Below are 15,074 nucleotides of genomic sequence, written 5' to 3'. Positions count from 1 at the left end.
GAGAAGAAGCAAAAGCCTATTGATCTATCTCAACCCGTGAGGAACATCTTTCTCTCTTGAAATGCCTACGGTGAGGCACCGCCACCACTATTCTTCAACCATGGAGGGCCCCTCTGGTATATCGGCAGAATCGGATCCTCCTACGCCGCCTCCCTATGAGCGCGCATCTTCGCCGACCGCGCCCCTCCACGGGCGTACCAGTCCCTTCCACCTGGCCATTATGAGGATCGGTAGTCACCCCGTATTGAAAGCACTTGCTGGCTTTGTCCTCCTGGGACTTCTCTCCGGCCTATTGGGATGGCCAAGGCAGCTCGTATTCTGGTTCAACCTGGTCGCCTTGGTTCCGCTGATGGCCATCATTACGATTGCTATCACCGAGCTGTCCCATACCCTTGGACCATTTCTTCACGAGATCCTGAAATCTACCCTAGGTAACTCGGTTGAACTGATGGTTGGCCTTGTGTCAGCGCAAATGGGTCAAGGCCGTATCTTCCACTCAGTGGTGGTTGGCAGTATCCTGTGCTATTCTCTGCTGGTAGGCGATTAAGCCGTCTATGTTTGGCAAGTTGGATCAAGTTAGTTAATAATTGACGCAGGTGCTTGGTAGCTGTTTCTTGATCTCTGGCTACGACAAGGAACATCTACACTTTGATCGCAACTTGACTAGCATCATGTCATCGTTGATGATGATGGTATGCATCTCCTTGGTGCTTCCCGGCGTGATGGTCACATTTCCCTCGTTGGATACCCTCTCCATCAATGCCGTGGTGACCAGTCATGAGGTACAAATGGTTTCGTATGGGATCGCACTCATCCTGCTGGGTCTATTTGGTGTCTTCCTTCTTTTCCAACTCAAGTCCCATGCGGCCTTGTTTCGCATTGCCGAGGGGGCGGCCGAGTCGCACTTGAGCGATGCCAGCAGCGAAAACCGCGCAGACGATAATAGAATGCCAATGGACCACGAACCGGTCATGTTCACACCGCAATCGGCTGGCGTTGCTCTTCTCATCGCAGTGGCCTGCTTGACGGGGTGTGTTGTACACATTGTGAACAGTGTCAATGCTGCGTTAGAGCGGGGAACTGGCACCAGCTTCCCCATTTTGGTCTGGGTGCCGCTGGTGGGGAACGTGTCCAAATATCTGACCATTGTGGTCATCTCACGCCAGGGCCATGTGGAGGTCGCCGTCCGAAACATCTTGAACAGCATTCTACGCCTCACCCTGTTGGTCACACCAACTCTGGTCCTCATGGGCTGGTCCCTGGGCCAATCGGTGACTCTGCAGATGGACAATTTCGAGGCGACCATGCTGTTCCTCGCCGCCATGGTCATGAGCCACGTGATTCACGAAGGCCGGGCCAACTACTTTGACGGCCTCATGCTTTGTGGAACGTGAGTATACCCTAGATGCACAACCATCAATTTTACACCATTTTTAACGAACCCATAGGTACATCATCACGGGAGTCGCCTTCTATGTGTGTCCCAGCGTGAGCACGATTAAGGACGTCGCGGTCGTAAGCACATGATATTGAGTCCTATGCATTATCAACATGATATATGTATATGTGTATATATATAACGCTGGCCAATGTGTCCGAAAGTCCGTGCTCCAAGATAAATCAGCAATCCCAACTACTTAGATGATAAGATTATGATGTTAAGGCAGTCGTCTACCGAACGTAGAAAGCAAGCGTCAAAATCGCATACCTGTCATCACTGTTAGCATATGTAGAACAACACAACCTTTTACCGGAGTAACGTACATAGCGACCAACATGCTCCCGTGAATATAGGTGTACTTCCCGTCCTGCAGAATGCAGTTCACCAGCAGCACGGAGAAGAATAGAACCACGGTGTGGAAGGTTTCGAAATATAGCGTCATCGGTGTACCTATGACCCAACCCAGCATGACTAGGAAGGGAATGGCAAACAATCCGATCTGCAGGATACTGCTCACGATCATACTGATGGCGAAGTTGACATCGCCACCACCACCACAGGCAGTAATGACTACTGCCCCTTCACAGCTGTTGCTAATTATGGGAATCAGAATAGTCGCAATGAATGTCTTCGAGATATTTAGGTTTGCCGCAGTTCCGGGAATGCTGTCCATGATGTTCTTCGTGCAAGCAACTATGGCTAACGAAGATAGAATCAGGGTTGTCGTGAGCCAGTTCATGCTGCGCTGTGACTCCCGCGAGGAGTTGCTCTCGGTCTCCCCTTGGAGGAAGAGGTGGCTATGGGTACCCAGCTGAAAATAGAGATACCCACCATAGAGCGCCAATAGAACGGCAGATGTGCCACGTGAAAACGCTACGATCTGGTCCCCAAGGTCGAATGGGAAGGTGGAATACAAGACTGAAGGCAGAATCAGTCCAACCGAGGTGACCACCATCAATGAGGCGAGCGCGCCGGTGACAGGTTTGTTGAAATGGAGGATGAAGGTATTGTATGAGGCGGCGACGAGGCAGCAACCAAGGATGAGAAGGAGATCGGACAAAATGCTCCCAATCATGACAGATTGCGCAAAGTATATTTCGCCACGAATAAGGGCCAAGATGCCGGTCTAGGAAAGTCACCGTCATGAGATTAGCTCACATCGCTAGGGTCCAGCAGAGGTGTTGAGACTCACCGACAGCTCGACACAGTTACCAAAGGTCGCATTGATCAAGCCCCCCATGAGCTGGCCTAGCGAGTCGGACAGTTCATCCGAGCAATCCGAAACTATGACGGAGAGGGGAATGACGGCGATGAAGTTGTAGATGGACACCAGGACGGGGTTCCAGTGTAGCGCGTCCGCCACAAGGCCTAGAGGCAGAAAGCATAGCAACGGTTTGGAGCCAGACTTGGCGACGGCGGCAGAGATTCTCTGCCGGAGGGTACGGTGGCGGATGGGAGAGGAGGAAACGACGGGCGAGTCCGGCTCGGGCTCCGATTGCATGACCGGATCGTACTGGTGGGAGTCTTTCGGCAAGGGGGAATCATTGAACTCTGGCCGAGACATGGTGACAGGTGGGACGAAGAGGGAGGGGCGAGACCACCAGGGACGAAGAAGAGCAATGAGGGTGACAGCTGACGGCGCAAAGTAGCAGGCGGGCTTCCGTCGATGAGAGTTGACCAATTTTAAACCCCGACGATCATGGCTCCAGTCCGACAGTGACGGAGAAGATGACGTGGGTTAAGGGGGTAAAGATGTCGCAGAGCAAGGAAGAGATGGCGAGGCCCCGTGAGAGCGATGGGCAGTGGAACGGAAAAGGAAGAGGGGAAGAGAGAGAGAGAGAGAGACAGAGACACAGAGACAGAGAGAGAGGAGAGAAGGGGAGAGGCTGAGATGAGTGGAAATCGGATCAAGCATCAGACAGAACCTGAAGCTGAACCGACGGGAACAATACCGTATGAGACGGTATGGGGGATGTTCGAGACGGTATGGTAATCGCGGCTGTCATTTTCCGTGACTTTTCTATTTCTGGCCCGACAGGGCTGAAAAGGGAAAAGAAGCCCTTCCCAGTTCCCATCCATCGCGTCCAACTGGTGCAATCTCCACTGAATTTGATTGCCAGTCCACTGCTTCCAACGGGGCCCCTTTATAAGCCTACCAATCAAGGAATGAGCCTGACTGATAACCGGAAACCTCGGGGCAAGTGATGGGAACGCAGCAACGCCCCCCCTCCCCCCGACACGCACGACAGAACTGACTCGGAGAAAGAGGATGGGATCCTCCAGCCTTTCCAGCACCCTAGCGGCTTGGCGGAAGCAAATGAATCTGGTCATGCTCTGACTTGAGACTCTCCATCCTGCATCTGCTTGTCCGCTCGTCGTCATCCCGTCATCTCCCTGAACTTGTCTGCAAAGTCTCTCCCTATCTGTCAGTTCCCGTGAGCGGCTCTTGATGCGCTTCAGCTTGTCACCGCTTCCCTTCCTCCATCCGCGTCTGTCGTCCGAGCGTCTTCGCGACTGCTAAAACCGCTTCCCTCTTCCCCTCTCCTCTTTGAACACGATCGTTGGCCGTTATCTCCTCACACCTCGGATTATTAATTAATCTCAGCCCGTCGGTTTTAAGTTCCTCCTTACCACATTTCCACATCCGTCCACCCGGCGATCGAAGAAACTATTCCCCAGCATCCCCACGCATTGTATTGAAGCTCCTGTCAAGGTTCTGGGGGATCCGCGGGAAGTCCGCTCTCCGTACATCGATGGATGTTTCGCTTTCCCCTTCGTATTTGAAGGCGTTCAGAGCGCTGTCGAAACGGTATCGGAAGCAAGGACTTGCTGATGCAGCCGCCGAGCTAGAGACGGTGGTGGAGCAGGTTAGCAGTGAGAATAGGGGTGACTCCGGTATCGCGCTGAAGCGGTTCGGGGGGCTAGTCCTGGCCTTCCTTGAACGGGGTCAGTGGAACTCTGCCGTAGATGTCGGAACAATTGTGGTCGACGCCCGACGGGCGCAGCTAGGTCCCAACGACCCCATCACCATGGCCGCCGTTCACAACCTGGTTTCCGGGTATTGTGGTCAGGGCCGTTGGGCGGAAGCGATCGATCTGGGTCGCCAGGTCACAGAGGCGCGCCGCAAAGTCTTGGGAGAGGACCACCCCCACACGATGGCCTCTATGTCCAACTTGGCTACCGCATATCGCAAGGAGGGGCATTGGCGACAATCTGAGGCACTGGAAGTTCGTCTGCTGCAGATTAAGACCCGACGATTCGGCCAGGATGACCAGTCCACCCTCACGTCCATGGGCAACCTGGCCAACACGTACACTCACATGGGGCGATATGATGATGCGGAACGACTGGAGAAGAGGGTGGTGGAACAATGTACACGTGCGATGGGTGAGCACCATGGGTCAACCTTGATGTGGAAGTCCAACCTAGCAGCCACGTATCGCGAGCAGGGTAAATTGGAGGAGGCGTTGAAGTTGGAGTCGGAAGTGATGGACATCCGTATCAAGCGGCTCGGGACCCAGCACCCCTTGACGCTGACATCCATGGCAAACCTTGCAACGATGTACCGGGACCAGGGGCGGTTGGAGGAGGCAGAACATCTGGAGACGCAGGTCGTAGAGATAAGCAAGATCAAACTAGGCGAGCAGCATCCGCAGACTTTGATGTCGATGATCAACTTGGCGTCCACCTACCGGGGGCAGGAACGGATGGAGGAGGCCGCCAGTCTTGGGGCACGAGCGGTGGCTGTGATGAAGTCACGCCTGGGTGAGCAGAATCCATTAACCCTGACTGCCATGGCGGATCTCGCCTTGACATACCAGGGTCAAGGAAAGACGGGTAGCGCCGAAGCATTGACCGTGCAGGCGTTGCGTCTGATGCAGAAGAATCTCGGAGCACTCCATCCCCACACGTTGACGACCATGGCCAACCTGGGGGCCATCTACCAGTCCCAAGGCCGATGGGACGAGGCTGAGACGCTCGTGGAGCAAGCCGTTCGTGGCCGGGAGAAGGTGTTAGGGAAAACACACCCAGACACGCAAGCGTCAATGGAGGATCTGCTGCGTGTGTATCGAGTGTTGGCGGCGGATCGCACGACGGGGATACACATGCGGCATTCCCAGTAAAGATGTGCGATCAGTCAGGCGTTGGGAGTGTCATGACAGTATTTTCTTTTTCTTCTTCGTGGTCTGCTATCTTGGTCAATGAGTACATGATGATAATGATGATCATTGGGAAGGAGTTTGGGACTGGATCCGTGAATCACCAGAGACACATATCAGCATTTTGAGTATTTACTTGCTACTTACTTACTACATCGGATGATCACGTTGACGTGCATTGGACCACCCAGGGTCTTTCTGAGTATGATTTCATATGTCAAAGATGAAGGAAATCAATCCACTTTCAGATACAAGATGGGGAAGTCTCCCTCGCTTTATGAAGGGGTAGAGAAAAAGGCATGACTGGGGAGTGTGGCTGAGTCTCTTTTTAAGCAACAGCACTGCCCCCTTGCCAAGACTCCAACAGCTTCTTCATCCTCTTGTCTCTCCAATGCAATCCCAAACATTCACTCATTCATGTTATCCCCATTCCCCTGATCCAGACCTCATAATGGCCGATCGTCTGCATTATAACGCCATCAAGCTTCTCACCCTGCTGTCATGAGATCACTGCCTGACAGATCGGTGGATCGCGACCGGTCGGATTCTCCTGCATGTCAGCCCGCGGCATTCATCCAGGGTTCCTTGAACTGGTCCACCCAATGGGTCCCTGTCTGTTTGTTCCTCACGACTTGCTCACAGCGACTCAACGACTTGAATTAACCGCGGAATCTGGCCCGAGATGATCGGATCAAGCCCGATATTCTCCAGCATGTTATGATTTGCTCGTTCCCCGCACGCTGGCAACTGGTCTGGCATCACACACGGCACCCCCTCCCCGCTCCCATGGGCACCCAGAGGAAAACAGCTATTTAGTCCTGGGCTTCGACTGGAACTGAGGGGTAGGCAAGCAGACTTGGGAAATTCTGCGCTGTTACTGCTTCAATCACAACAATGACAGCCTCCACGGAAGATATCGCGCCCTTCTCGGTGGAAGGGAAGACGGCCATTGTCACGGGCGCTGGCTCGGGTTAGTTTCCCCTTCTTCTTCTTCATACTGGAGCACTCTTCTGACAATGATAGGGATCAATCTATCATTCGCATCCCTCCTGCTATCCAGGAATTGCAATGTCGTGGTAGCCGACATCGCCTTGCGACCGGAAGCAGAGCAACTCATCGCTAAGTATGAGGCCGCCGACTCCTCCCCGCGAGCAGTTTTTATTCGCACAGACGTCACCTCTTGGGCCGACTTGAAACGCATGTTTGACTTGACCTTGTCCTTGTTTGAGGAATTTCAGATCCTCTGTCCTGGTGCCGGTGTCTACGAGCCCCCGTGGTCGAATTTTTGGCAGCCACCCGGCTCCGCCATGAGCAAAGACAAAGAGGACAGCGACCGATACGCTCTACTGGACATCAACGTCACGCATCCCATCCGAACTACCCAACTGGCCTTGTCGCACTGGCTGCATCCCACAAGCCCCAACGTAGCTCCCGTCTCCCCGCAGAATCCCCGCCGCGTTATTCACATCTCCTCCGTGGCAGGCCAACTGCCAAACGTTGTGTGTCCCATGTATGGCGCTTCAAAGGCCGCCATTACCGGCTTCGTGCGGTGTTTGGCCCCCCTGGAGCAGGCAATCGGCGTTCGTGTGAATGCAGTGGCCCCCGGTCTTATACGTACCCCACTGTGGGTCGAGAACCGGGAGAAAATGATGCTTATCGACGAGGAGAAAGACGGATGGGCAACGCCCGAAGAAGTCGCATCCGCCATGCTAAGATGCGTGGAAGATAAGGATATTTGGGGAGGAACGATTTTGGAGGTTGTTCGCAACTCAACGCGACGTGTTGAGATTCTGAATGACCCAGGTCCCGCTAGGGTGGCTGGGGATGCCTCCATCCCGAGCAAGAACCAACAGGGGGTGGACCAACTCCTCGAATCCCTGAAGCAGAAGGATATCTGGGGCCCGCAACAGCGGTCGACATAGTGTGCATACTGCTATCTTTACCTTCATTGAGTAAACATACGTAGGGAAGGCATAAGAAATCGTTAAGCCATCGGTGAAGCCGCCCCCCCGTTAGATAACATCATGGGCTATTATGGCGATATGATAAACAGATCTAATACTAAGTCTCTGTCTTCGACCTTATGCTCTTCGTTGTGTACCTGTTTAACATCCTCTCGCATATTACCCAATCCGTTGCTATTGTCATGATCTATGGTGTCATTGTCCAGTACCTCTCTCAACAGCACAATACTACATACCTTTAGGATCCTTGGGGAACCCGGTGTAGAATCTCAATAGGTATAGTAGGGATTCCTGCGTTGGTATCGCGAAACTGTTGGTGTTGCTGGACTGTCCACAGTGTGGATGGATTTGACTGAAATAAATGGGTTGCCCTGTCTATGAAGAACGCGTAGCACTTCCAGGAGGATGCAAGGCATATCATAATATATTATAAGAGATATAATACATGATCGATCATAGTGTACTAACGAAGCTTCTTCCTGTTGTCATTGAAATACAACTTACAATGTGATGCGTACACTAGTGCAAATGTATAGGTGGAGTATCTGATTACTTCACTGCCTCGCAAATTATTGATCTATCCACCTCCATCGCCTGATCAGGTACTCACCAAAGCATGCTTCGCACTCATCGTTATCATCAGCTATCAACTCCGTTTGGGCACATTTTGAGGTTTTCAAGGACATAATTGAAAACCTTATACAGAATGAAACTACAGTGATTGGTAGCGCAAAAGCTCAATTAATTATATCAAGGATCCACATATACTTCATTTCATTAAATGATGCTTAGTTAGTTGAAGTTGACTGTTTCTATTGGACCCATGATAGTAAACTTACATACCTCTATGGATAACGATGTCAAACCAATAAAGTATAAACAAAAATACAATCAACAGTATACTAAAAGAGGACTTGTCTCCTGACAAGTTTCAGGGCGAAGACTTTTAAAGCTGAGAAGGGGTTGGAGAATCAAAGATCCAGACGACAGAGAGATCCATTAACCTTTGAACTATGATCTCCATATTCTTCATTATCTCTCCTCAGAATTATAACTACTCTATCTTCCACCGTATCCAACCTAGTATCACCTACTATCCCGCGACCTTTACGACGTTATGCATATACATTGCCGAGTTACTTGATCGCTACACCTTAGATTTCAACATCCCCTAAAAGCTACCAAGAACACTCTGTCATGAAAAACAATTCCAGTGCACAGTGATATCAGCGGGTGGTCAGCGTCAAAAGAGCTTTCCCCAATCAATCCCAATCTTCGACCCGAATGCGGAAATCTCACAGACCCTCCCGACTCTTATCCCACAGCCCAGGACTTTACAGCCAACTGACTGGTCTTTGTACCCAAGTTCTGTATCCACTCCGACACCAAGGGTCCCATAGCATGGGCCCCCCTTCAAGTCGACGAGATGTGCAGTCGCATCAGCGCCCGCATAGACAGGAAAATAATCATTCAAGGTCTGGACTTCCAATCCAGCGCGGGCACCGAGGACGTCGATTGAAACCTTCTCAATCTCCCCTCCATTATCTTGCACCATATGCAGAATAGAGGCCACGGCGTCTGCGCGATTAGTGCGGAACACGGCCCCGCCTGTTTCCAGACCAGCGTTGTAGTAGAAGACATGCATCCCGTCTTCTTCTGCTACATACATTTTCACGTCTGGAAGATGCCCCGTGTACGCGTCTCTGAAGGCTTTGAAGCCCTCATCCTGGAATCAGCTTAGCCAGAGGGTTGATTAGAGATTATCATTGGAAGAAAGATAGGAAGATAGAACATACCGTAATAAGACCCTTGGCTTGATACTGAGCCATAAAGCCAAAAGGGCTGGTAGTTGCAGGGCTAGGCATGATGTCACCAGGAACTTAGAAGGTATGTGATATTATGAATAATGTATTTGATGATTGATAGACAGGCTGAGGATTTGATTTTGCTTCTCTTACAACCCGAGGAAGCAGCCTCCTTTAAATACCCCATGTGTCCCCTCCCCCTCCTATTCCCATACCCACATCGAGCTCATCCTATGCTCGAAGTAATTTCCCACTGTATCAGGTTCCAGGACATTCCGACGGAATAATCCAATGAACGGTTCGAAGCAAAGTGCCCAATTGCATACTGGAAGTCCACACCTACCACTGGCCGTTGGCAAGATCACTTATTCTCTACTACAGACCAATTCTTTGGTTACTAACGCGCCAAGTTGCCAACGCAGTTGTGCTGACTCTTGCATCAAGGTCTGAAGACGATACCCTGCACAACACCAGTATACAGCCACGCCGCTATGACCTTTTTAGTATACCTTTCTCCGCTAATTGCATCACCAAGTGCTGCTGATCATTGAAGGCTACATGGTGCCCACTTTTCTTCATTAACTTCTTGGTTAGGCTCTGCTCTTTGACAGATAAGAAAGTCATGTATTATTTGCATATGTCTGCTTTCTGCGTTGGATAAATTTCGGAAAACGATTTATCGTGTGTATGGAGATCAGTGCGTGACTGTACTCCGTTTGACTACAGATTTCTTCCTCTATAGAAATTAACTACTAGGCTTTACATCCAGTGGTTGCTCAGGTTTCAAGGTTAATTCGTTCTATAGAGTAAGACTTAAATAGGATGCGACTTTACCAATGCCTGAGCAAACCTCGTTCCTGTAAGCAGTACCAGCGGGTTGTGACAGAATATGCAAAGCATTTGAGGGTGAGGGGAACCGCCTACCCCTAATGCACCATTTGTCATTTTGGCTGGCTGAGCAAGCCCTGGGTATTTGATGACGATGATTCCTTTTTTGTTCATGTGCAGCAGAACAACGACATGCAGATGTTGGCAAAGAGTGCCCGTCAATGGTCAACAGTCAATATAGTTGTCTGTATGACCACCTGTCCTGCTGCAAGGACATGCATTACTGTAAGGACTCTATTGTAGTGGATGGCTTCAGGTATACCTGCAGCGTAATGATCACGCTCTCGTACCCGGAACAGAAATTGAATCATCAGCCTCCCGTGTCTTCTCCTGTGACCTACAAGTGGCTGTTACAGAACATAAGCTTTTTCTTAATCTAGAGAAAGCATGAGATCACGAGCCACAGGCTGTGCATTAACTTGTCGTGTTGATTGCCCGAATGGCAGAAGCTTGCTGCCTCGGTGCAAACGAAGCCACTTCTATATTTTCTTTCGAGGGCTTGCACGGAGAAGGGATCAGAGAAAGCAACTCTTTCGCATACCCAGCAGCCGTAGCGGCAGCATAAGGCTGCCATGCCTTGTTTTTGTGTGAATCCGCATAATCACAGATGCCACGAATAATCAAACAAGGGAAATTGTTAATCAAGCCCGCTGCTTCCATCTCAGCACAGAGAATGCCCAAGTCAGCCTTAAAGATCTCCCTCTTCACGCTGTCCCGTATGACAACATTTGATGATCCGATCGTTCCATAGTGAATCATAGGAGTTGAATCATCTCGAACTTCGTCGTTCGACGGTTTGGCATGAATCACAATCTCCACAGTCAGTGCCCCCAATATGTTCGTACTCCATCCGGAACAGTTGGTCCTTCGTGGCTCCCTGATAAACATAGTTTCGCTTCCTCATCTTCGGGAATCTCGCAAGCATTTCTTCCAAGAAGACAGGAATTCGACTGTCTACCCGGGCATGGAGGGCTTCCAGTCTCTGCACGGTAGACAAAAGAATATCTGGGGGCTTCTGTAGCATTCCTGTGCGCTCGAACTGGTTATAAGAATGGTCCTTCCCGCGATCGAATTGTACCACGCCTCCGAACCAATTTGATGGCCTGCTGACTACCACATCCCCGAGTCGGATGTCAATGTCTCTCGCAATGTCCGGGATGCCACCACCAATGCCAATTAAGAGACTGAATCTAATCGATTGGAAATCGCTTGATAGTTGCGTTGCCACCGCTGCGGCACGACCATTGCCTGCTTCTGGCATTACTGCCACTACTATATTATGTGCTCCCATGCGTCCGAATGTATAGGTGTTCTTATCAATGCTGGATGGAAGATTGGGATGCTGCTCATCCATCATTCCTTCGACAGCTGCAAGCTCAACGCCCATGGGGCAGATGCATGCGATGGTGTAGTCATCATGAGTCAGGTCGGGAAGTGGTGGACTCATGCCGTGGCAGAAAGATATTACCGCGAATAAGGAATCAACTAGAATTAACAATTGTGGCATTCCATGCAGGTAGGTGACCAGGTATAGTAGGGAGACTAAAGCATTATTCAATGTTTATCATTTTTCTGTTAGGATGTGTGTTCAGCCTCGCGCAAGTATCTCAGTCACTTGCACCTCACGAGCCCAGATGAGCTGGCAGAAGCAAAACAACAACCGTGGTCATAGCATACCGCCACACAGCCCCGCTCCCTCGATGCATGATGATAGCAAAACCCTAAGTAAATGGAGCCTTGGTGTGGTCAGGCTTACGCGTCAGGCGAAAGAGGACTATTGGAGTCCAGGCTGCCCATGCTCCGATCTGGAGTAACCAATCTAAGTCTATACAACAAACATAGAAAAGGATCCTTTATAAGCAGAAGCAGATAATTAATTATATTCTTCTTCTAGAGCTATCTAACAGAAAATAGTAGAAGCATCTTTATTATATCCCAATCAGAAAGATATACTGCAAACTACTACTTTATATAAGCCATTATCCTTAACAGATAATAATAATAATAAATATTTAAATATAAGTAGAAAAATATAATAAGTAAAATATATTATAAGTAAGTAGTAAAGTATAAATAAGTAGAAATATTATTATAAGCAAGTAGTAAAGCATAAACAAGTAAGAAAATATATAAGATATATATATATAAAGAAAATCAAGAGATTTTATATTATAGAGAATATGAATAAAACATACAGAATACAGATTTTAATAATAAAAGTAGAGATTCAGTCTTATTTAATAATATATAAGATATTTTAAATAACTTTCTTATTAATAATATTATCTAGATATAATACTATAGCTTCTCTGATTACTTTTTTTATAATTAAAAATAGATTCAGATCTTAGAATTTATTCCTGAAATATACTAGATATATAATAAGATTATTTATCTACTATTATATATTTATTATATTTTAGATTATTTTAAAGACAGGACAAGTCCAGGTAATATTAATATTATTTATAATTATTAAAAAATTAAAATTAATTATTCTGAAAAAGCCTATAACCAGTTTATAAAAATTATATAAAGTCTTATTAGTTATAAAAATTATTTTATTTTTTAAGTTAACTAATATAACACTAACCAGAAAATTAATAATTATAAAATATTTTATCTTAATAAAGAAGTCTATAATTATATTTAAAATATAAAAATAGCTTTATTTAGCTTAATTAATATTATAAATATTTACTAGTTATTTAATAAAAATATTAATATTAATTATAATTATTTTATATATAATTATCTATTCTATAGAATATTTATAATTAATAATCTAATTCTTATTTTTATATACAAGATCTCTGTCTAATATATAATAATTATTAATAATAAAAAAATAACAGATATTTTTCTTCTTTAATTATATTATTAGATTTTATAGAATATAATTAGCTTATAATTCTTTTTTTTTAATAAAATTAATTACTTAATACTAATTACAGGTAGAAGCAGTAATAGTATTATTATATAAAATAATATAGATTTATATATCCGTGAAATAGATATATATTAATAATTTAATATTATAATTAGAACTAGTATTTACTAACTAGTATATTTATAATTTTAACCATTACTTAGTAATAGACAAGTCTGATTTTTTTTTATTAAATAGAATATTTAAAATAAATAATATTTTATAATACTAGATTAGCAGATTATAAAAATTAATATTAATAATTTTTATAAATTCTCTGTCAGTATTAATTACTTTATAATATAAAATTTTTATTATATTACTCTTACCATCACTGTCAGAGAGGTTATTAGAGAATAATATATTATAAATAAAAAAGATACTGTTTTATTTAAAAAAAATAGACTGAAGTAAAGACTCAGAAAAGAATTAAAAATAAAAAAAATTAAAATAATATAAAAAAAAGAATAGAATAATAAGAGGAAGTGAGATTAGAATTAAAATAAAATAAAAGTTAAGATAAGATAAAAATTAAAATAAGATAAAGACTTATAATAAATTATATAATATATTAAATTTTAATAAAATTAACCAGTTGATTAGTAAGCAGAGAAATAAATAAAAAAAAATAAATAAAATTAATAAAAAGAAAATAAGTAAAATCAGAAAATAATAAATAAATATAAAAATAAATATAAATATAATAATTTTTTATATATAGTAGAGCATCTATTACTATTACTAATTTTTTTAATATATTTTTAATATCTCAGGAATATTCTTTTATATATTATTTAATAATTTCTAGATTTATTTTCTGTTCTTCTACTATAACAGTATTTTATTAATCTTAATTTATAAGATATAATTAACTTTATATTTCTTATAATTATTAATTATAACTAGCAGGATTAAGATAATATTTAACTTTAATTATTTAAAGTTATTCTCATAGATCTGTTTAAGATAGATAATACTAATTGTGACGGGCTAAGAAGCCGGGAGGACTATGTAAGGTATAGTAGTTAGTAAAGAAATTAAATTTATTAGAGAAAGAATTATCTAATCTACAGATAAATTAATTCTTCTTATAAATAATTTTTCTGGAAGTTTTTCTTTATAATTCCAGTAAACTTCTTTACTTACTCTAGAGATTTCTATTTTTTTTATAAATATTTCTAGGTCAAGATCCAGAATTAGACAGATTAAAATATAAATATTCTGATTTTAGATAGCTGATAAGATCTAGTTTTTTTTAATTATTATTTTCTTTATCATGATGCAGCTGAGCCGATGTAGATTTTTTTAAATAAGATAAATAAATAAAATTATATTAATATTTATAAGTTTTAATATTATAAAGCTCAGTTACTAGTTCTTATATAAATTTAATATATTTTTTTTATTTAACTAAAAATATTTTTTTATAGCTGTATTTTCCTTAAAGTATATTTTTTTTATTTATAATCTTTTTAATAATATATTTCTTAATATTATTTTCTGTAATAATAACATCTGATTATTAATTAATTATTTTTTAAATAAATAAAAAGTTTATAGCAGCAGATTAAAATAAATTAATATAAAATATTAAATAGATTTTAAATAATATATCTAGTCTATATATATATATCTTAATCTATTTTAGTATTATAAACTTTATATTCTACTAGTCTAACTTCTTACTAAATTAATTAATTATAATATTTTTTAAATCTAATCAGATCTTATTATTTTCTTTATAATAAAAAGTAGAATTTTATTATTAATTAATATACTATTTCTGTATTTCTTATATTATTATTATTATTAAATTAGTAATATCTCAGGCTTCTTAAAGTTTATTAAAAATAATTTTAATTTATTTTTAAGAATTTCTAGCTTAAT

The 15,074-nt window shown here is 43.8% G+C and overlaps 7 protein-coding genes across 7 annotated transcripts; 3 read left to right on the top strand and 4 right to left on the bottom strand.

Moving 5' to 3' along the window:
- Positions 1 to 6: 6 nt before the first annotated feature.
- Positions 7 to 1,635, top strand: BO79DRAFT_209113 (vacuolar calcium ion transporter). The gene is made up of 3 exons (XM_025682539.1): positions 7 to 535; positions 597 to 1,390; positions 1,449 to 1,635. Exons 1-3 carry the CDS (start codon positions 101 to 103, stop codon positions 1,525 to 1,527), a joined length of 1,308 nt encoding a protein of 435 aa, XP_025539327.1. The 5' UTR covers positions 7 to 100; the 3' UTR covers positions 1,528 to 1,635.
- Positions 1,449 to 3,180, bottom strand: BO79DRAFT_16540 (vacuolar calcium ion transporter). Its single transcript, XM_025679254.1, has 3 exons — positions 2,634 to 3,180; positions 1,765 to 2,567; positions 1,449 to 1,708 (listed from the first exon to the last, which is right to left on the bottom strand). The coding sequence occupies exons 1-3, from the start codon at positions 3,003 to 3,005 to the stop codon at positions 1,672 to 1,674; spliced, it is 1,212 nt and encodes a 403-aa protein (XP_025539326.1). The 5' UTR covers positions 3,006 to 3,180; the 3' UTR covers positions 1,449 to 1,671.
- BO79DRAFT_16539 (uncharacterized protein) lies at positions 3,181 to 4,008 on the bottom strand. Its single transcript, XM_025679253.1, has one exon. It carries the CDS (start codon positions 3,821 to 3,823, stop codon positions 3,356 to 3,358), a length of 468 nt encoding a protein of 155 aa, XP_025539325.1. The 5' UTR covers positions 3,824 to 4,008; the 3' UTR covers positions 3,181 to 3,355.
- Positions 3,808 to 5,767, top strand: BO79DRAFT_209112 (TPR domain protein). The gene has a single exon (XM_025682538.1). The coding sequence runs from the start codon at positions 4,195 to 4,197 to the stop codon at positions 5,563 to 5,565; it is 1,371 nt and encodes a 456-aa protein (XP_025539324.1). The 5' UTR covers positions 3,808 to 4,194; the 3' UTR covers positions 5,566 to 5,767.
- A 259-nt stretch (positions 5,768 to 6,026) lies between these two features.
- Positions 6,027 to 7,681, top strand: BO79DRAFT_209110 (short chain dehydrogenase). Its single transcript, XM_025682537.1, has 2 exons — positions 6,027 to 6,571; positions 6,625 to 7,681. The coding sequence occupies exons 1-2, from the start codon at positions 6,496 to 6,498 to the stop codon at positions 7,521 to 7,523; spliced, it is 975 nt and encodes a 324-aa protein (XP_025539323.1). The 5' UTR covers positions 6,027 to 6,495; the 3' UTR covers positions 7,524 to 7,681.
- Positions 7,682 to 8,808: 1,127 nt separating this feature from the next.
- Positions 8,809 to 9,430, bottom strand: BO79DRAFT_255150 (uncharacterized protein; the record flags this gene model as incomplete). The annotated part of the gene is made up of 2 exons (XM_025686113.1): positions 8,809 to 9,291; positions 9,362 to 9,430. The coding sequence occupies 2 exons, from the start codon at positions 9,428 to 9,430 to the stop codon at positions 8,809 to 8,811; spliced, it is 552 nt and encodes a 183-aa protein (XP_025539322.1).
- Positions 9,431 to 10,595: 1,165 nt separating this feature from the next.
- BO79DRAFT_217806 (purine and uridine phosphorylase) lies at positions 10,596 to 11,705 on the bottom strand (the record flags this gene model as incomplete). The annotated part of the gene is made up of 3 exons (XM_025683384.1): positions 10,596 to 10,605; positions 10,800 to 10,967; positions 11,104 to 11,705. The coding sequence occupies 3 exons, from the start codon at positions 11,703 to 11,705 to the stop codon at positions 10,596 to 10,598; spliced, it is 780 nt and encodes a 259-aa protein (XP_025539321.1).
- Positions 11,706 to 15,074: the final 3,369 nt, after the last annotated feature.

Source organism: Aspergillus costaricaensis (genome assembly GCF_003184835.1).
Source record: "Aspergillus costaricaensis CBS 115574 unplaced genomic scaffold BO79scaffold_16, whole genome shotgun sequence".
In the NCBI taxonomy this organism is placed as follows: domain Eukaryota; kingdom Fungi; phylum Ascomycota; class Eurotiomycetes; order Eurotiales; family Aspergillaceae; genus Aspergillus; species Aspergillus costaricensis.
The sequence above is the reverse complement of the archived record's forward strand: the minus strand, read 5'-3'. Positions and strand labels throughout refer to the sequence as shown.

Coding starts and splice junctions, on each gene's coding strand:
- BO79DRAFT_209113 (XM_025682539.1), top strand. CDS start 101: ATGGAGGGCCCCTCTGGTATATCGGCAGAATCGGATCCTCCTACGCCG. Junction 536..596: donor TCCTGTGCTATTCTCTGCTG/GTAGGCGATTAA, acceptor TAATTGACGCAG/GTGCTTGGTAGCTGTTTCTT. Junction 1,391..1,448: donor GGCCTCATGCTTTGTGGAAC/GTGAGTATACCC, acceptor ACGAACCCATAG/GTACATCATCACGGGAGTCG.
- BO79DRAFT_16540 (XM_025679254.1), bottom strand. CDS start 3,005: ATGTCTCGGCCAGAGTTCAATGATTCCCCCTTGCCGAAAGACTCCCAC. Junction 2,568..2,633: donor GTAACTGTGTCGAGCTGTCG/GTGAGTCTCAAC, acceptor TGACTTTCCTAG/ACCGGCATCTTGGCCCTTAT. Junction 1,709..1,764: donor GGGAGCATGTTGGTCGCTAT/GTACGTTACTCC, acceptor CAGTGATGACAG/GTATGCGATTTTGACGCTTG.
- BO79DRAFT_16539 (XM_025679253.1), bottom strand. CDS start 3,823: ATGACGACGAGCGGACAAGCAGATGCAGGATGGAGAGTCTCAAGTCAG.
- BO79DRAFT_209112 (XM_025682538.1), top strand. CDS start 4,195: ATGGATGTTTCGCTTTCCCCTTCGTATTTGAAGGCGTTCAGAGCGCTG.
- BO79DRAFT_209110 (XM_025682537.1), top strand. CDS start 6,496: ATGACAGCCTCCACGGAAGATATCGCGCCCTTCTCGGTGGAAGGGAAG. Junction 6,572..6,624: donor TGTCACGGGCGCTGGCTCGG/GTTAGTTTCCCC, acceptor TGACAATGATAG/GGATCAATCTATCATTCGCA.